A 21,486-nucleotide genomic window follows, 5' to 3' on the forward strand; every position below is an offset into this window, starting at 1 on the left:
CCATAGTTCTCAGCAATTTAGTCATACATGTAATCATGTATCACACACGACATCCATTTTAAGACATATTATCAATCTATCTATCTTCATGATGTGTTCTTCGATGTGTCCTTCGTGTGATCATGTGTTAGTAGTTCGATAAGGTCATGGGTTAAGGCAAGGGCCTTCCTAATGTATTTGTTGGAGGGGTCAATGAAAGGACTTTGAATTAACGTCTCGTATGTGTAACATAAAATTGTTCTGAGTTGTCTCTTGTCTCGTTCGTGTTCTTCATCCCTGCAGCTACCCAGAATCATAGAGAACGAGCCATGAAGAGGCTAAGGGAATGGAGACCGTGAAGTGTTATTCTAAACACCAGTGACAGAAAGGTTTAGTACGGTAACACGGATCCTATCCCTGGGGATTCACGAGGTGTAGTCATTAAACGTCCAATGCTTTTGTCTGATTATTGCAATCTTAATTATCGAGGCAACCCCGCGCGGCGGATAGGGCCTTTGGTTGGACAATTGACTCTTGATGCAGGACGTGTGCTGGTCAAGATGTAATTTGGACATATTCCCCACTTTGATACTTAACAAGCATATCTTGATGGGTGACTTCCAGAGCACAAAGTAAGAAGGTCCCGACACAAATATATGGTTGTAAGTATAAGTCCTCATATCCAAGCCTATTTTTATTATAAGTGTTCTTTTAGTGTCAACTTGATTTATCATCCGATACAAAGCTGGAATTAATTCTCTAACCAAACCTTGTTTGAAATCTTAGCTTAAAGGGCATCGTCCTCCTGTGGTTTCGATTACTTAGGGTCGCCTCCGGGGGAAAAGGCGAGAATCCTTTCTGCTTCATTTCCGGATCACCAAAGGAAGCAATCAGTATATCCCATTACAAGTGGGGCCCATATGCCAGTTTGCGCATTAGGGGTAGGTTATTAGGATCTACAAAAGCAACCCACCCTAATGATCTGAAAACTATTACAAGGACCCCAGTAACTATTTTCTGGGGACTCGAGATTTTATTTATCCTATTATAGGGCATCTCCAACGTGAACCCACAAAACGCATGCAAACGAGCGGACCGACGTGTCCGGATGATGCAAGTCATCCAACTCGGTGCCTATCGATCCATGGACGCATCCGCGTGTTCAAATCCTTTAAACCGGACGCAAACCGGTTGAAGGTTTGCCAGTGTCCAGACGTCCGCCACGTACATGTCTGACCGCCACGTCCCATCCAAAACCCTCTCTGCGTGAAGCGGTTGCCGCATATTCATGTTGGTCAGGCCGCATCAAAGCGGGCGTGACTCCACGACATTAATGTTGGTAAGAGTGACGCGATCGGACAAGGTGACCCTCACCCTTACACCGTTAGAAGGGCCACTCGGATGATGACACCGTCTATTACAGATTAGTTTAACTTTTTTAAGTTTTACTTTGACACCGTCTATTACAGATTAGTTTAACTTTTTTAAGTTTACTTTGACTGACAAAATATTGTAATTACGGACCAAAGTTTGGGACAAGCATTTGATGGCCGCCTTCCATTAGAGATGCCCCTACGTTCTATCTCCCGAAGTGATGAATACACTATTCGCGTCCTCGGACAAATATTATGCCCATTTTCTGGTCCGGCGCTGGAGATGCCCATAAGTTCTGCACCCGTTTTGGAACAAAGGTACTATCTCCCAAAGTCATGGTCACGCTCTTCGCTGGACTAGAACTGATTGTCATGGAAGTAACAAATAATTGCAGTGGTTCCCCGTCAAAGCCATGCCCGCTTGTGTCGACCGGTTAAAGACATGAGACACCAAATGGCTTGTGCAACAAATCGCCAACAAAAATCAAATTGGAGTAATACAATAACTATACCACAATACCAAATCAGGAGCAGAGACACAAAAGCAAAGGTTAAAAAGATGTCCTCAATCGAATAAAAGAAAGTCAAACAACAAAAGCGCACAGCCATTCTGTTATACTTTTACAACATATGTATAATGGAACGCCACAACAAGAATAGAACAAAATTCATGTGCAAAATTTTATCAACTCTAGTGTAACACCGAAGATAGAGAAGCCGATTCCGACATGAGCAGCTTGAGTTTAGAGTCAACCATTTTCTTGAACTCGGCTAGCACCTCATGTTCTGCTCCAACAATTCTTCTTACCACACCAGTAGAACTCCATGCTTCCAGAGACTGAGCAATTCGATCACCAAGCTCAGAGGCATGTGCTGCTGGTTTCTCTTCCAAGACTCTGAATGTCTGTCCTGGACCTTCATCGCCAGTTCCTTGCAAATATGACATTAAGATATCCAAACCTTGCTCCTCTGGACTCATCTGATCAGATAACCATTTTTGGACACTTCGGAGTGTTTCAATCAAGCACTGAACAGATCTTTGAATTCCTTGCAACTGAGGCATGTTTGGTCGCAGCGATGGGCCGCTTTTCTTTTTCTTCTTTCCTTGCGGGGCCACCACTCTCATGCAGGACTGGATTATGATGAGATGCCAAGAAATGGGTTCTGTAACCATTTGCACTAACAGTGGAATTTTATTTCCAGGACAAGTTAGGATTCTATTGGCATCAGTCAGGTGCTCCTCTATGCAAATTTTCACTAAGCTGTCCACAATCTCCCAAGAACTTGGGCTGCTCGGATCAGTTCTGGGGATCACTGATTCATTTGACCACAAGTTCATTGCATTAATAAATACAGCAAAACTCATCCAGCTCACAATATCAGGAGCAAAATCCTGAAAATACAGTTGTCAGCAAGGTGCAGTTGATGGGTTAATCATGGTACTGCAGTTGTGCAGCAATAAGAGCAAGGAGTCAAAACTACTGTTTCAAATAATTAAATCCATTTCAGTGAAGTGCAAAACAGTTTATTTCCACAAAGGATGTAATTAACTTGTAGAAAAAGTCAAAGGGAAGCATAACATTAGGGGTTGAATTGATTGAACCATTCCATTCAGCATACCAGGAGCAACAGATTACATAATCTTAAAGGTAGTGCTTTTGCGCTTTCAACAAAAAAAGGTATAAATACCAAGTACAGTTATTAAAAGCAACACTGCTTTAGAATTCAAGATTTAGCTTTGTAAGAGCATGGAAAGAACCATGTGCTTTTTACTTTCTAACCGAAGCAAGATGAATAGGCAAATAGTTAAATCATTCTTCAGATACAAAAAGACTGAAGAAAAGAATAGCTGATAGGTGAACAATATCGGCAGGTTATTAGGAAAGTAAATACAAAAAGGGAACAAATATTCAGTTAATTCATACCTTCATAGACTTCTTGCCTGAAGATATACCAAGAATCATGCTTAGAGCATCATCCATGGAATAGCCAATAGTCCTAGCATATTTCTCAAGTAAGGTTTTCATTTCCCCAACAGTGATATCAGAAACAGACCCATTGGGCTCAGTCTCCCTGAGGGAAGATACACAACCATGCATGGAAAGGTAAACAAGCCGGGGGACAAGACATTTTCTCTCAGCATCTCTCATCTTAGGGCCATCCTTCTCAGTAGATTTGTGCTTGCACTGCAATAAACATATAAAAAATTTAGAGGGAAGGAATGATTTAGTTGACAGGCTGAAACAAATTTGTAGGGAACTTTTGCTTAGTGTCTAGTCGGATAGAAATATCACTTCTTGCATTTGTTGTAATATAATCCCTCCGTTCCAAAATACTTGTCGTGGTTTTAGTTAAAATTTGAACTAAAACCACAACAAGTAATTTGGAACGGAGGGAGTACATAGGAAGTGTTTATCATCTCTCCATGCAATGCACCGAGGAGGCGTCTGCAACTGCCTCCAGGCCTTATCACTTCTTGCATTTGTTGTAATATACATAGGAAGTGTTTATCATCTCTCCATGCAATGCACCGAGGAGGCGACTGCAACTGCCTCCAGGCCTTACGGATTTTGGAGCCAATCGGAGTTGTGGTGCAGAAGAAAGTGGGCTGGGTTTTTCAGCACGCACCGATATCCACTCACTGGGCTAGGGATCATGTCACTCATGGGAAGGGGACATAGCCACCACAACTAAGGATCGCCACAGGCCCATCGACATTAAACAGGGTCGAATCGGCATTGGAAGGTGCAACCTGTGGGCAGGCTGCATTGGTGAAGTAAAAAAACACGCCATATTTTGGAGGGAGGTGGAGATGAGAAGAATGAAGAAGCATGTTGTTGAAAAAATAAAGTGTCCAGGCTAACGATGAAAAATAAATAAATAATAGGCTTGGCACGTGGAACCCTTCATGTGCAAGGGTTATGTCACCTGCCACGCGGAGGTATACTAGGTTTTTAGATCGTTCAGATAGTCAACTAGATGTCACACGGGTGATGCATATATTTTTTTCTTCAAAATATTAATTAAGTAATGCAATGAATGAAGGTGATAAGAAAGAAAATGTTTGAGCCGGTGTAAATGAAGGTTATAAGAAAATGACATACCACTTTGGCCCTAAAGCACGCAGGTGTCGAACTTTCATCAATTGGTTCTGTAAAATCACAAGTCCATAACAATAGTAAGAACTTTTGTGCTTCCAAGACCATAAATGATCCAACAAAGACACCAAAATGGATGGAAAAAACTAACTACCAAGCATGCAACATAGTGAGTTCAAAATGGTGCTATTGTCAAGCACAAAACAGATAAGAAACTTTGCATAGCATGAGAAGCTACCTGAAAGAAAATTTACACTGGTTGTTGGTGTCCACCAAGGACGTGCCTCGAGATCTTCATTAAAAGTTAAATGTTTCATGTTGTCTTCACTTGATAGATCAACCAAGCCTCCTCCATGATTCACATTTTCAAGAACAGACTGCAATTAGGGACAATTATCAGTATTGGCACGGGTTACATAAAAAATGAAAGGTACCGATACTCCCTCCTTTACGGTTTATAGGGCTTATCTCACAATTTTAGGTTTCCCATTTTATAAGTCTCAATTTGATTGTTCCCCATCACATGTTCAGATTTTAAGGTGCATTAAATCATTGGATGGAAGGATTAAGAGAAAATTCACCAATGCATGTACTTTATGCATGCATGCATTGCAATTAGTGCATTGGTAAACACAAGTTTTTGAGGAAAACGAGCACATTAATTGAGTATTTTTGCAAACTACAAAAATTATTCCACCACTCACCATCTACCTTGATTGGTGAGATTTTTGAATGGGCCCTATAAACCGGAAAGGAGGTAGTACTATTTACTTGTACAAGAAAATATTAACGCCTACGAGACGATGTCCTGATAGAATATCCATTTATAATAATAGAATTTTGTATGCACGGTTCAAAATGGCTACAGGTTGGAAAAGAAAAAGTAAATGTATTTCCTTCAAGCATCGATGTGTGCCGATAATTTTAATAAAACTACTTCCTGAATTTGGGGTTTGAAATTCATAAGTGACAACTAACCTCCACTTCCTCAAGAGACTCAGACTTCTGCTTCAGGCTCAGTATTACAGAATCAGATTTTACAGCAAGATACTGCATGGAGCGTTGCAAGCGATTTTTGAACTGCACAAATTCAATTACCTGGGCAACAATATCACAGAATAATGAGAAAATGCTGCAGAATATTTCTTTCGATAAGTAAACAACATAACTAGGGGGGGGGGGGTATTTGTTTTTTGAGATTATTTTTCTGTCAGAGTAACAGCTTCAATGAATTTTGCCCAACACCAAGCATATTTCCTTTTGGGGAACAAGTGACATGATCCAAGCTCCAAAGTTAAGCAGCATACTTATTTAACAAATAATGCAATAATTTAGATAAATATGGCATCAGCTTTGCAAGTATGTATCGTAGAGAAGAATTCTATAAATTATAATACCCTAACATTGAGCTATACAAACTACTAGCTCTGTATCAAAATATAAGACGTTTTTGTAGTTCAATTTGAACTGCAGAAACGTCTTATATTTTGGTACGGAGGGAGTATAATCACACAAACTAAGCAACAAAAGACCATGAAAATTTTCGCCCTAGATTCCAGTTTACATATCCGTTCTTGCTCGTGGTGATAGGTACTACTTTTCAAGCCCTGGCTGTGAACAGTGAGAACAAATAGTGGAAACTAAGTAGTAGTGCTCACAATCAGCGGGCAAATACAGATTACACCACTACTTTTATGTTGTACAGTGTAGTGAGAAGTAAAAAACTGTTGCTTACCTTTGAGTAAGTACGGTGCCTATATGCAAGACAGGTAAGATCAGCAGATTCTTTCAAATGATCATCCATGAACCTAAGATAATCCTTCACAAGACTGGCAGTTTGTTGCAAGCAATGAGAACTCAACATCTGTGGCAAGATGTGGTGTGAGACGGATTCTAGAAGAATGTTTTTGACCTCCAGGCTTACATACCTGTATACAAGAATACAGGTCAGGATAAATAGATGAAACCCTGGTCTCATCGAACAACCTCGAGGAAACAAACAAAAACCACTAATGACTAAGAAATAATTAGCAGATCAACATTTTACATAAACACAATTTATCCAATGTTCAAGAAAGCATTAAGCGGAAGTGGAAGGCCACAGCTTAGAGCAATGGCCGCTTAAGCGCAGCTTAACCGGGATTAAGCGTTTTTTTAATTGGCCAGAATTTGGCTGTTTTTGAATAATATGCACAAGAAAACAGGAAATATAGCACACAGGTAACAGAAAATATGAAATAGCATATAAGGTTCAGGTTCAGTTGTTCACACACCACAACAAATAGCCAAATAACACATAAGGATACGGTTCAGTGGTTCACACAGCAAGCATAAATGCATAATATTGTCTTAGAGCATATAAGATAAATGGCAGCTGCAGGCAAGCAGCAGCAGCAGCAGCCAAACAGCAGCCCCAGCCCAGCCCAAGCAGTAGTTCAGATCCAGTCCGGGGACGAGGAGGAAGAATGCATGGAGCTGAGTTGGATGCAGAACAGGAACAGCCGCCACTGGAGCTCTCCTCTCCCCCCTCCCCTTTTAACCCAGTAAACCCTAGCTGAACAGGCCAGTATTGGGCCAGGCCTTTATACCCCCCTTTTACCTCCAGCCCGTGGCCCATTCCTCGCTTTTTGAACGCTTAAGCGCGCTCAGCGGCCGCTAAATCCCGCTTTTTTTCGCTTAACGCTAAAACTTCCGCCTAGGGCAGAAGCAAAGCGTTTAGCTGTCGCTTAGCGCTTAAGCATGCTTAAGCCTAAAAACACTTTCTTGAACATTGAATTTATCTATAAGAAAAGCGCATGGGATGGAACAAATGAATTTCTTGTGAAAGCACCTTTTTACCATGGAGTTACCTATGGGACAATGGTCCGCTACGAAGCACGTTCTAAATAGTGAGAGCACTGTTCAAAATAGATCTGCAAGGGGAAAGATTACCATCGATGTGCCAACGGAAGAGCTCCCAAGTAAGAGTACAGATGCACCAGAGTAATCTTGTATTGCCAGACATGCCTGAGCAGACGAGCAAAATCGATATTATCATTCAGCTACGTAAAATAAACAGGTATAATATGTTTTTCTTTCAAAACCATAACTTGATTGAATATGGTATACTCCCTCTGTTTCTTTCAAAACCATAACTTGATTGAATATGGTATACTCCCTCTGTTCCTAAATATAAGTATTTTTAAAAATTTCAATATGGACTACATACGGATGTATAGACATATTTTAGAGTGTAACTGTAGATTCACTCATTTTGCTCCGTATGTAGTCTATATTGGAATCTCTAAGAAGACTTATATTTAGGAACGGAGGGAGTAGTAACTATTTGACATTATCTTGGCTTCATAAAGTGGAACAAAAGCATTCATTTACCTAACTTTTGTATTTTTAGACTTCATCAACAAGATAATATATTACCACAGGACATAGCAAATTTTAGATAGCCAATTCAGATAAGTCATGAAAATTAGAAGAGAGAAAAAGAAATAGAGTTTGTGGCTACTAGGATAAAATCTAATGTCACTTTTGTACAAGTGTAGCAACAACGCTTGGACAATAATACTCTTATGCTTCAAATGTAACCATCTTAGTCAACTCGGTAGCATAATTCAGTATGTCCTAAAAAGCTAATCCCTCCGTTCACAAATATAAGATGTTCTGGATGTTTCAATATGGAACGTACTGAAATGAGTGAACAGACACACTAAAATGTGTCTATATACATCTGATTCACACAAAAGTAACATCTTACATTTGTGAGCGGACGGAGTAGATATTTGGCTGACAATAAATCAACCACAGAACTCAATGATAAAAGATAGTGATAGACAAATGGATCTTCTAATCCCATGTTTCAACAGAAGATATGTGCATATCACAGTAGACTTACTTGCGAACAGTCAATCCAAACTCTAGCACCAAAACTGCTTCAAGTAAGTACCCCAAGTTCCTTGTACGCCAAAAAAGCTGTTCCAAGACATCACGAGTATATTTTAGTGCAGAAGAAGGGTAAATTTCGTTCAAGTACAAATTTAACAATTATCACAAACTCAATACTTATGAATAATTTCATAAACCTACAGATAGATCACATCACAAAACTACAGATTTAGGATTTTGAGTATGCAATGTGGACCCAGCATCAGTGGAAATGCATCGTAAACATGTTTTGTGATACAACTGGCCCTAAATCAGCACTTCGGTAAACTTGGTCCACAAGTCTAGAGCTTTCTGATATAATTGGTTCCAAGTCTAATTCTGTGAAATTGGTCAAGTATGGGAATTTTTTATGTGCTATATTAAACTTAACTCAGCCTATGTTGTCTCAACAGCGGTCCAAAGCCTGGGTAAAGGAGGAGGATCGTGATAGGCTTGGCAAGCCAACGTCAAAACTCGGCCACTCTTATATGGAGATAAAACCCAGAAGAAAATCATAGGGGCATAAACCTCTCAGCGAAGCGCCATAGCGGAACCCGGGTGTGGTATCAAATGGGCAAGGGCCGGTGACAAGTGAGCAAGGATCGAGTCGTCGCATCCTTAGTGGTGCGCTACATCGACGCCCGGGTGTAGTGAAAAATGAGCAAGGGTCTTCACATTTGACTCGACGAGTGCAAAGGGCAAGGAAGCTAGCTGAGCCTAGGAGGATCCGCTTAGGTAGCTGGAACATAGGGTCCCTGAGAGGTAAGCTACGGATGCTAATTGATACAGCGGTGAGAGGTGTTGATATCCTTTGCCTCCAAGAAACCAAATGGAGGGGACGGAAGGCGAAGGAGGTGGAGGATACCAACTTCAAGCGGTGGTACACACGGACAACTGCAAACAAAAATGGAGTAGGCATCTTGATCAACAAGAACCTCAAGTATGGAGTGGTAGACATCAAGAGGCATGGGGACCGGATTATCCTGGTCAAGCTAGTAGTTGGGGACTTAGTTGTCAATGTTATCAGCTCGTACGCAAGTAGACCACAATGAGAACACCAAGAGGGAGTTCTGGGAAGGCCCGATGACATGGCTAGCAGTGTACCTATTCGCGAGAAGCTCTTCATAGGAGGAGACCTCAATGGCCACGGGTACATCTAACACAAGTTTTGAAGGGGTGCATGGAGGATTTGGCTATGGCATCAGGAATCAAGGAGAAGATGTCTTAAGCTTTGTTCTAGCCTATGATAAGATCGTAGCTAACACCCTCTTTAAATAGAGAAAATCACATCTAGCGACTTTTCGTAGTGGTCAACACTCTCGCCAAATTGATTTCATTCTATCGAGAAGAGAAGACATGCGTGCTTGCCTAGATTGTAAGGTGATATCTGGAGAGTGTTGTACCTCAGCATAAGCTTGTGGTGGCTGACTTTTGCTTCCAGATTCATGTCCAGTGGGATAAGCATGCCAAAGTCGCTAGAACGAAGTGGTGGAAGCTCAAGGGTGAGGTGGCTCAGGCGTTCGAGAGGGTCATTAAGGAGGGCCTTTGGGAGGAAGAAGTGATGCAGCCAATATGTGGATGAAGATGGCGACTTGCATTCGTAAGGTGGCTGCAGAGGAGTTTGGAGTGTCTAGGGGAAGTAGAAGCAAAGCTAAAGATACCTGGTGGTGGAACGATGATGTCCAGAAGGCTATTAAGGAGAAGAAATAATGTTTTGCCTTTACCTGGATAGGAGTGCAGACATCATAGGTTAGACACGAAGGAAGTCAAAAGTGACATCGATAAGATGGCCAAGATCCAGCAGAGGAAGACGAGGGATGTTCGACCAAGTCAAATGCATCAAGGACGGAGCAGATCAGCTCCTGGTGAAGGACGAGGAGATCGCATAGATGGCGGAAGTACTTCACCAAGCTGTTCAATGGAGAGAATGAGAACTCAACCATTGAACTAGATGACTCCTTTGATGATACTAGGAGACGACTCCTTTGATGATACCAGCAGGCATTTTGGGCAGCGAATCCAGGAGTGGGGTCAATGAGGCTTCAAAAAGGATGAAAGGAGGCGAGGCTATGGGCCCTGATTGTATCCCCATTGAGGTGTGGAGAGGCCTCGGAGACATAGCGATAGTATGGCTAACTAAGCTTTTCAACCTCATTTTCCAGGCAAACTAGATGTCAGAAGAATGGAGGCGGAGTATATTAGTACCAATCTTCAAGAACAAGGAGGATGTTCAAAGTTGTACTAATTACCGTGGAATTAAGTTGATGAGCCATACAATGAAGCTATGGGAGAGAGTCATTGAGCACCGCTTAAGAATGAAAAGCATGACCAAAAATCAATTTGGTATCATTCCTAGGAGGTCGAGCATGGAAGCCATTTTGTTGGTACGACAACTGATGGAGATAAAGAGAGCAAAAGACGGACCCGCATATGGTGTTCATTGACATGGAGAAGACCCACGATAAGATACCGCGGAATGTCATGTGGTGGCCTTGGAGAAACACAGTCCCAACAAAGTACATTACTCTCATAGAGGACATGTACCATAATGTTGTGACACGTGTTCAAACAAGTGATTGCAACACCGATAACTTTCTGATTAAAATAGAACTGCACCAGGGGTCAGCTTTGAGCCCTTATCTTTTTGCTTTGGTGACGGATGAGGTCACAAGGGATATACAAGGAGATATCCAATGGTGTATGGTCTTTGCAGATGATGTGGTGCTAGTCGATGATAATCTGACGGGGGTTAATAAAAAGTTAGAGCTATGGAGGCAAACCTTAGAATCGAAAGGATTTAGGCTTAGTAGAACTAGAACCGAGTAAATGAGGTGCGGTTTCGATGCTATTAGGCACGAGGAGGTTAGCCTTGATGGGCAGGTGGTACCTCAAAAGGACACCTTTCAACATTTGGGGTCAATGCTGCATAAGGATGGGGATATAGATGAAGATGTGAACCATCGAATCAAAGCCGGATGGATGAAGTGGCGCCGAGCTTCTGGGGTTCTCTGTGACAAGAGAATGCCACAAAAGCTAAAAGGCGGATTCTATAGGACGGCGATTCAACCCGCAATGTTGTATGGCACTGAGTGTTGGCCGACTAAAAGGCGACATGTTCAACAGTTAGGTGTAGTGGAGATGCGCATGTTGAGATGAATGTGTGGCCACACAAGGGAGGGTCGGGTCCGGAACAATGATATGCGGGATAGGGTTGGGATAGCACCAATTGAAGAGAAGCTTGTCCAACATCATCTGAGATGGTTTGGGCATATTCAGCGCAAGCCTCCAGAAGCTCCAGTGGTGATAATGTCAAGAAATGTCGGGGTAGACCGAACTAGACATGGGAGGAGTCCATAAAGAGAGATCTGAAGACCTGGAGTATGAGTCCACAAAGAGAGATCTGAAGGACTGGAGTATGAGTCCATAAAGAGAGATCTGAATTTCTGAAGGACTGGAGTATCACCAAAGAACTAGCCATGGACAGGGGTGCGTGGAAGCTAGCTATCCATGTGCTAGAACCATGAGTTGGTTGCGAGATCTTATGGGTTTCAGCTCTAGCCTACCCCAACTTGTTTGGGACCAAGGCTTTGTCGTTGTTGTTGCTGCTGCTGCTATATTAAACTTGTCTTTTGTGTTCTCATATTAATAAATGTAAAAATGACACTGAGAAATGTGCAAGCAGCTGGATAATATAATTGTTCTCGAAAGTTCATGTAAAAACATATAGCACAATCACGATGCATTGACCAGGAGGATATAGGAATGCACTCTTCAAGCAGGTGGCAAATAACGGACTGTGGTACCGGATTATAAATTACTAAAATGGACACTTCCCAGACCCTGTTTCTCTCATACAAGTAATAATCAGCTACAGCTACATACCTGCACAAGAATATTGCTAGCCATAGACAGCAGTTCTTCTCCATGCATGCTTTCCTGAGGATCTAAGTCTCTTGAGAGAGGCAAGTTTTTGTAAAATGTCTCGACCATTCCTTTTGCAATGCGCTGAAGATCTGAATTGGCATATCAATTTAAGGTATAAGAATAAATGGTTGGTTAACACAGCATAGTACAGCTTTTCAAATTAAACAAACATATAGAAACACAATAATGTGATTTCTGGAGAAGGTGGACCTGTAGTTGACTTTGATAATAAAGTTCCCAAAAGTTCTTGAACCTTAAAAGTAGTTATTGTCAAACCCAATGCTTTGACTGAAACGGATGATGCATCAAAAGATCTGGAAATTGTATCTAGCAACTCCGTTATTTCATCACCCGATAGCATGTGGAGGTATATTTCAACATCTGACGATGAGCAAGACAAGTGACCAAATCTGCAAGGCCAAACACTGTTGTTAGCTACAAATTAGAGATGAACGTGAAAACATAGAAAGAACTATTATCAATATTTTCAAGAATGCAGATACAGATGGTGCCATGATGTAGTACCAGTAGATCTAAAATTAGACATCTAAAACACAAGATTGCACAGACATGGACACACATGTACAAGGCACCGCATAACACGGTATGGGCTAGAAAAGCGAAACTTTTACCATTACAAGAAAATGGTGAGCTCACATGGATACAGTGTCATACATTTAAATATCAAAGTTAATAATATATGGAGTGTGGTTTATAACTATTGACAGAATAGTTTAGCTTATACCCATGCTTTTATAGCAACAGCATGGGTCATGTGTAATGGTGCCAACTATCAAATGAAAAAGAGAGGCATAGGTGAGGATGCATATTGGAAGGTACGGTACAATCTCCCAGTATTTTTGGATGGTTGCTTCTGATGCCAAGGAGGTGATAGTATGAATATGCCAGAATCTGTAGGAAACATAGCCTCTACCAATGTCTAAAGAGCACCGAACACAAAGTTTGATGAATCAGCAACACATGATAATAGAGAAGTGAATAGCAATAGAGAAATATCCAATTAACTTTCTAGAAATTCAAAATGTGACTATTTAAATAAGCTTTCATAAATTATACATATTGGACATCAAAATTTCAGAAGCAACAGAAACTGGCTTATTGCAAGCTGAAGACTGTGATCTCCATGCTTGCACATGGTATAGAGTATAAAGAGATTCCAAATGGGCACAGAAACAGAAAGAAGATGCACCCCGACAGACCTGTGGAAATAGTTTACCAAAGCTTCCATAAACTTTGTTGAGTTTCCACTGAGGCGGTGTTGCCGTTCAATTTCAATATTGGCTAGATGAGGACCTCTAACAGAGTCACTGGAGTCATTTTTTTGTAGCTTTTGCACAAATAACAATGCACTTGCAAGGCGAGATTCAACCTACAAACATGTAATTTCAGTAAACCGGGTGCATGTCACCAAAACAAGGTAAAAGAGAATTGCTTCAGGTGGAGGACGTACCACCTCCTCACTGAGAGAAGTCTTGTTCGAATCTACAGAGCAGGAAGAACAAGTATGTTCGCCAGTGGTTGGTTTAGGCAGCTTCACGTCACGCTCCAGCAGACAGCCTAAATAATGGAGAAAGGACTCCCAGTCATCAGGACTGCCCAGTCAAAAGAGAAAAAGACAATTATCAAAAACTAAACAGAAGAAAGCAGAAATTTCCAAACGCTGAATGTATGGATAAAATATGCTGCGACAACTAGAGGAAGGAGCGAGATAAAAAAACATGAAAACAAAACAGTGAGTGGCATAGCAATGGTCCCTAATTGAGATATCAACATCAAAAGCTTGAAATTAAATAAAAACCACAGTAATTACAGGATTATGATTCTATATCAAAATAGGTAAGTCCATACACATTTTCTAGGAAGCAAACAGCGCGTTCAGAAAGACAGGCCTGCCTTTGTACTTAGTAGCACATTTATGGTGTTATTTTAAAGGGCTCATCTCCAAAAAAAGATATATTATATTAGTTTCACTTACGAGTCCAATTGAGTTAAAGTGCTTTGAGTCTCACGCCACATTTAATTCATAGAGATGAGAGAGAGGGAATTAGTGGTCATGCATGCATCTTATTCTACATGCACCATGCAAGTCCAATTAGAGGAAGGGTGCTGCACTTATTGTTTCGGGAGTCAAACGTGTGGGAAATATTTCATCGGGCAGTTCTGTGTCCACAAAAGTCATGCCATCCACTCACCATCTACCTTGGTTGATGAGATTTATTTGAGCCCTCTAAACCGGAAGAGAGGGAGTAGTATGCACATCATCGAGTATGATCATGAACAGAGTTGTTGGTATTGTGCTACTTCTTCCTATAAGCTGTTGAGTGAGAAATTTCTAAGTGGGTAGAGCAATACATGTCTTGGAACAAGTTGATAACGCACACTTAAGCAGTAATTGGTCAAAGGCAAACTTTGTACAACAACTGAAAATGTAGAGTTAATGACAGAAAGCATTACCAAGATTCAAGAACCTTCTGATATATCTCAGAAGCGGCCACATAGTTACACGCTTGAGTAAGAAGACGTCCCTGTCAACTTGAAGTCAGGTAAAATGTAAGTGGTTATCAATTTCATTACCAAGCATATTAGAGGGGGAGAGAAAAAAGGACTTAAAAGTTAGAAGTTAAAGTAACCTTTTGTACACATGTACAGATTGTAAGTGCTAGAGGTGCAACAGACATTAGATAACCACCAGTAGAAACACTAAGGGCATAACGTTTTCACTAAAACCACAGTACAGGAAACTACTTTAACTGTATGTTCATCATAGTTTTCAGAAACTTGCCAGGTTCTGAACTAATTACGGTATTCCATAGTAATTCAATGCAGAAAGAAGTACAGAACAGCTGGTTTAGCTATCAATTCAGATATTGCTATGGTGTACATGCAGAAAAGCACTCTAGCCTCTGCACTGAAGTTCAGTGTGATCACTGAGGTCGGAGAGCGCCACATTGCCATAATACTCTCACCCACCCTGTTGCCCATTTAATGAACAGAAATAACCATAAGAAAGAATAAGTATGTAATACTTCAGTCTATACTCTAGAAGAAGGAAGGGCAACCCGGTGCATGTAGCTCCCGCTTGCGCAGGGTCCGGGGAAGGGTCCGACCACTTTGGGTCAATAGTACGCAGCCTTTCCCTACATTTCTGTAAGAGGCTGTTTCCAGGACTTGAACCCGTGACCTCATGGTCACAAGGCAGCAGCTTTACCACTGTGCCAAGGCTCCCCTTCATTGGAAAATCATTTAAACGATGACAACAATGAGAACGCCTTCCAGTCCCAAACAAGTTGGGGTAGGCTAGAGTTGAAACCCATAAGATATCGAAACCTGGCACGTGGATAGCTAACTTCCACGCACACCTGTCCATGGCTAAATCTTTGGTGATATTCCAGTCCTTCAGATCCTCCCATTGTCAAGTTTGGTCTACCCCGACCTCTCTTGACATAAGAAAATAATGTAAAGTTACCATAAATTCCTCTTGATGATTATAAAGATGATAAAACAAACTGTGACTTCTGACTGGTATCCAGATTCCAGATGAGTAGCAATCAAGACAAGACACTGTCAAATAAATGAATCTTGAAATTACCTGCAAACGAAGCTTGTCCTCCTCCCTTCCCATAAGAGACCCCAAGTCTCCAGATAGAACTTCCAAAGCAGCATCATACTTTGCCTGCTGTTCCAGAATTGAAACATAGAGAGAAAGTGCTGCAAGTAGTATAACCACGTTAAAAGAGAACAAATCTTGAGGAGAAAAAGATAACCTCATACATTGTGCATTTTAGGTAAGCAGGGATACCTTCTGGCTCATGTAAACTATGTGAACTTATGTGCTTTTTAAGCAATGCTTCAGCAAATGCTAACAATTTCTCACCTCCGCTGCTAAAATATGCCTGCCATGGGCAAAATGGAAGTCATGTAACATAATAGCACATATGGAATGCAAGGTAATCATAGCTAATAATGCTATATGCAAGCCCTCAACTTACATGTTCTAGCTAGTAGGTATGGCATAAGTATTGCTATTAAATATTGAATTGAATGTTTTCCAGATGAAAAAAAGGAGATCGGAGAAGGAATATGCTAGTGCACATGTGCAATAACGTTTCACACTGAAGACTTCAAAGAATTAGGTTCACATGCAGTGTGTGCTTGGATTGTGACCAAAGTGTCACCTGCCAAAATTTTGGCTATGACCAAAAAATTAGTCTATGTATGGATGGTTGCTTATTTTTTTGGCATGCCAATGCTCTTTGGCCAACTCTAGTTCATTCTACTCCCTCCGTCCCAAAATAAGTGACTCAACTTTGTACTGGCTTTAGTGCAAAGTTAGTACAAAGTTGAGTCACTTATTTTGGGACGGAGGGAGTACTTCCTAATGCTGGCCAACTCATTGACAAACAAAACCTCAACCAAAGTTTTGGCTAGCCAATGTTTTGGTAGGGCAACCTTGGGCATAAACCAAACACAACTTGTATACTTCCTGTGATGCAATATCGCATTGCATCAGATGGATAATTCGTACCTAGAGCATTCATGCATCGTATCTATTTCGCCAATTATCAGAGTAGTACAAAAAATAGTGCCTACACTATAACAAGTTACTACATTGCATCCAATGGACAAATGCATCACACCTAACAAAACTAGTATGTTGCCCAAAATTTACAGTGGTTTTGTAATATACAAGAATTGATAGGTCAGCCCTTAGATGGAGTCCATGAGACCAGTAGCAATTTTTCCTATCTTCCACTTTCGTTTATGTCCTGCGTGCTCCCAATCCCTCTCAGTATTATTTTCCTACCCACTCTCTTCAGTAAATCAGTAAGTGCTATACATGCACAGTGTCCCTCAGTATTATTTTCCCCTCCCACTATCTTCAGCATATCTATACACACAGAGTGCTCCCAATCCCTCACAGTATTTCTCCCCATCCACTATCTTCAGTGAATGCTATACAAAAACAGTGTATAAGCGTGTATCACTCATCCCTCCCTCCCCTATAAAAGGTGGTTTTTAGAGATTGGCAGCTCCAGAATCTAATACATAGATTAGAAAAGAATGCATCTTTTAGACAGGTTAACCGCAATCCATTTCAACCATCACAAGATCTTCTATTCTTCTTAAAAAGAGTCCTGCTTCATTTTGCATAAGTTTACTCAAAACGGTCGTAGTGTTCTCTTTTTCAGCTTTGTTCAGTAAGGTCATACATTTTAATCCAGTCATGCATGTGTGATCAATGAAAAGACAATTCCACGTGTGAACCAACAAGATATATTACTCTAATAATATTTGTTAGTTCCAATAATACATTTCCATTTGTTCTACTAGCCCTAGTTATTCCACTGATACTTCTATTTCTTCCACCAGATATCTTCAGAATCGTTACACTGACATTGTTTATTTGTTAGACTAATAATTTGTATTTGCTCCACTAATATTCTATTATGAAGTATGTGCTCTAGTAGTACACTCTGGATTGCATCCACGTGGTACCTTCTATTATTGTACTGAAGCATCTTCCAATTGCTCCCACGGTACATTTCTTTTGTTCCCCATCACATTTATACTGAAAGCTTCACACAAGAAGTATTTCCCTCTATTATACTTAATTTTCAAATATGGTGTCCGTTTTGGAAGAAAGAAAATCCAAAACTAGAAGTCTCCCAAAAGTGGGAAGCCGAACGACGGAATGATATCAACTGCTTGAATGCTGTATATGGCCTCCCTATCCTCTGTCCAATTACCAAACCCTAGAACCATCACTCCATCAGCGTGTCCATACATCCATAGGAGTCATGCAATGCATTGTTTTCATGTAGAGATTTCTTAATTTCCAGTGAGCAAGAAAATGATAGTGTGCCATTACAATTGCTTCAACTAAAATTGTGAATGCAGAACTTGTAACTCATGTATGTATGCTGAACCTACCTGCAGTTGAATACTGCAGACTGCCCAAAGCAAAAACCTTTCTTCTCCTACAGTTTTGTACATTCTAAGCGCTGTCTGCAAAACACATAAAGGTGGGAGGATCAAGAACTGAACAAGGGAACACAAAGAATTCAAATTGAGCAATTAGCAAAATACCATCATACCTGTTGTTGCTTCACATATGAGTACTCTCTGACGTAGCAATTAAAGAGTCCCATCATTAATTCCAAGTTATTAGGGTATTTTGTACAAGCATACTCATAGCATGAAGTTGCAAGGTCCACTGGCAGAAATACAATCAGTCACATTATAATTTAGAAAAATGGTGACGTCAAACAGATAAGGCAAACAGTGAAGTATAAACATACATCTCTCAAGCCTTTGAAACACTATCTGTAGTGTGCTAAGGGTGAGATCGTCAAAATGGAAAATGTTATTTGAGTACAATAGCTCCTTGGCTTCCAAACAGACACTCAGTGCTTCATCAGGCTTTCCCATCCTTTCCAAAGTAAGAGCCTTGAGAGCCTGAAATTAGATAATTAAACAGTGTCATTTAATCGCATTCTAAATACAGCCAACATAAAGTCATTAGTTCTTATCAAAACTGAGTTGATCATGTTGACTAAAAACGGTAGCAGCATGAAAACGGTGGTTCTGTTACAAGATCTTCAACAGATAAAAAGGAATAAGTCAAGGCCATGCTAACTGAAATTGTCACACAAAACAAATACAGCATGTCAGATTTGCAAGGTCCAGGCTGATTTGAGAGACAGCTCTACAATACTACAGACAATATACGTCCCTAAATGTCTAAGGAAGAGTTTAGTATCCTAACTTTAATAGCATTATATCATAAAGTACAAACAGTGCCTAATCTCAAGTTTCTGAACTAATTGATTTGCTACCACAGCTCAAGAGTTAGTATCTTGCCACCTGCTGGAACCAAGGCATTGGTTTCACTTCTGGGGCTAAGCTTGACAAAAACGAATGGCCAAGTTTAAACTAAATGGCATGCTAGTTGACACTTGTGAGCTAAGCAAGTAAAAGCCCGTTCATCTGGGATAGGACCCCTGTAGTTCTCTTAACAAAATATCTTTGTCCCCTACCTCTCTAGCTTCAATGGAAGTTCCATCAGTCCACAATACCCATTTACTTCTATATATCACCTCATTCCCACCATATCCTCTCCTCCCATCCAACTTGATACGCAGCAATCTAGCAAACTTTTGCTAGGGAGAGGAATTTAAGGCCTTCAAATAAACCCACTGTGAATTAGACGGCTCAGCTTAATGGGAGTGGCTTCAGAATGCCAGTAGTTCCCCACGTTAGTCTGAGCATTTTGTTTCCTAGGATTGCCACAACCTCTTCCTACCAGACCCCTCAATAAGAAGCCTCCTATTGAATTTGTGCGCCCAGCTAGTCATAGGTGGCCTAAGAGTCTTTAAATCAGTGTGAACAGCTCAAGCAAGTTAGTATGAGCTAGAACTAGCAAGCAATTCAGCACAATGCACAAGAAGCCATATAGCTTCCATCGATGCAACTGGTACCTCGATCCGTTTGATTAAAAAAACACAGGACGCTCCAAATATAAGCATCGAAAGAAACCACACCCATTTTCCAAGCCAGATTCATCAGACCGTGACGGGAACTACAGAAAAATGGGGACGAGGAGGACCGAGGGAACTCACGAGGGCGTAGGGTGAGGTGGGGTGCTTGGCGAGGAGCGCGGTGCAGAGCTTGAGCGCGGACTTGTACTGTCGCGAGTCGACGGCGTCCCAGATCGGCCGCACCCGCCGCTCCGGAATTCCGCCGGCGAGCCCGAACTTGCTGGCCATGTCAGCCGGCCCTCGCGATCTAGGGTTAGGGTTTCGAGCGGCGGGAGGTGGAGCGGGTGGGAGCGGGAGGAGGAAGAAGGGGAGAGCCGCGGAGGCACAGCGCGGAAGGGTTTATCGAGTCGGGGTGTGACGGCGGCGCGGCTCGTGCGCAGGGCGACCCGAGTGGGCACGTCCGAGGAAGGAGCGTGGCCAGGGTCCGGACCGTCGATGGCAGGATGTGCGGCGTAGGTTCGTCTGCCGTGTGAGACTGAGCGGGGAGGAGATGCCGTAACCCTATTAGGGAGGTTGCCGAGTTCTGGACCGTTGAATTCCGGGTGGGCGGTGTAGATCGACGGAGAGAGAAAACGGTGCCTGGGCCTTGCACCAGAACGGCAGAACCGGATGAGAAGTGACGATATGGTGGTCGGACTATTGGTGCCGTTTGGCCCCACACGACAGCAGAGCCGAAAGTGATCAAAGGAACACGTTCATTTTATTTTCCTTTTTTATTTCAAACACACTTCGCCACTTTATTCAACTTGCGAAGGCCTAGCGACTTGCACGCAGGCCAGAAAAATAGGGATTGCATCATAGTTTATTACAGGATATTAATGTCCAAAGCCTTTCGAACAGTTAAATGAGCAACCTCTTTTGCCTGTTTAAGAACTCTTTTTTTCGAGAAAACGCAAAGAGACAAGTTTAAAATCCTTAGAAAAAACTAACTAACTCACGAATCTCACGTAAAATATGGAATGCAATTGATCGTTCGGAGTTTGATTCCTAGGGTAACGGGACTTTTTGGGTCGGTTGGACTTATTGGTTGTGTGCATCAAGCTATGCAGAGGCCGGTCTTTCTTTCGATGCGGTTCTATCACCTCGATATATCAATTCAATGAAATGTTCTTTATATATAAAAAAAAAGAGTAACGGGACTTCTTTGCAATCAGTCTTCACGTGCATCTTTTGAAGGCCTTTATCTCTCACAAAACAGACGGCATCTCTGCAAGCAAGTAGCTCAACTGATAAAGGATCCACAACATGGTCATAACTTGCTCTCGCTACAACAATGGAAGACCTAGAATGGTCCCTGGCAGCAAAACCAGCTCCTCCTCTTCGACGACGCTCATCTGTCACCCCATATGTGTTTATCTTGGTCCATTATAGCTTTTCTGGTTCATTTCTCATGCGCTTGAGCAACCACATTTATGATATGTGCTAGAACTTCAAGGGTCCGCACAATATCATCAATGATAGCCATAGACTCATGTGGCTGGTACGTGAATTCACCATGGGTGTAATTGCCATGGGAGTGTTGCAGCGCCTATATGATGGTAACTATTGTCGCAACCTTGTCCCGAGCTACAATGCTTGGATACAACCTATCCATTGCCCATGTGATCGGGTGCAACTTGGGGGCTTTAATACTGA

At 41.6% G+C, this 21,486-nt stretch overlaps 1 protein-coding gene across 2 annotated transcripts; it reads right to left on the bottom strand.

Moving 5' to 3' along the window:
• Nucleotides 1–1,901: 1,901 nt before the first annotated feature.
• LOC125512229 (N-terminal acetyltransferase B complex auxiliary subunit NAA25) lies at nt 1,902–20,241 on the bottom strand. Of its 2 annotated transcripts, none has more exons than XM_048677330.1 (19): nt 19,933–20,241; nt 18,613–18,769; nt 18,409–18,527; nt 18,245–18,319; nt 16,113–16,206; nt 15,903–16,021; nt 14,768–14,838; nt 13,767–13,905; nt 13,513–13,682; nt 12,503–12,702; nt 12,251–12,381; nt 8,340–8,416; nt 7,382–7,456; nt 6,186–6,378; nt 5,429–5,548; nt 4,689–4,827; nt 4,457–4,503; nt 3,278–3,538; nt 1,902–2,745 (listed from the first exon to the last, which is right to left on the bottom strand). In XM_048677330.1, exons 1-19 carry the CDS (start codon nt 20,077–20,079, stop codon nt 2,044–2,046), a joined length of 3,036 nt encoding a protein of 1,011 aa, XP_048533287.1. In that variant the 5' UTR covers nt 20,080–20,241; the 3' UTR covers nt 1,902–2,043. The 2 variants fall into 2 exon arrangements, with proteins under 2 accessions (XP_048533287.1, XP_048533282.1); XM_048677325.1 differs by having other exon boundaries at nt 13,764–13,905; nt 19,933–20,239.
• Nucleotides 20,242–21,486: the final 1,245 nt, after the last annotated feature.

The sequence above is a fragment of the Triticum urartu genome, chromosome 1, assembly GCF_003073215.2.
Source record: "Triticum urartu cultivar G1812 chromosome 1, Tu2.1, whole genome shotgun sequence".
NCBI lineage: Eukaryota > Viridiplantae > Streptophyta > Magnoliopsida > Poales > Poaceae > Triticum > Triticum urartu.

What these genes read in the sequence shown, in the direction of transcription:
- LOC125512229 (XM_048677325.1), bottom strand. Translation starts at nt 20,079, where the DNA reads ATGGCCAGCAAGTTCGGGCTCGCCGGCGGAATTCCGGAGCGGCGGGTG. An exon ending in CATATGTGAAGCAACAACAG is followed by an intron (nt 18,320 to 18,408) that starts GTATGATGGTAT and finishes TGTGTTTTGCAG; the next exon opens with ACAGCGCTTAGAATGTACAA. An exon ending in AGGACAAGCTTCGTTTGCAG is followed by an intron (nt 14,839 to 15,902) that starts GTAATTTCAAGA and finishes TCAAGTTGACAG; the next exon opens with GGACGTCTTCTTACTCAAGC.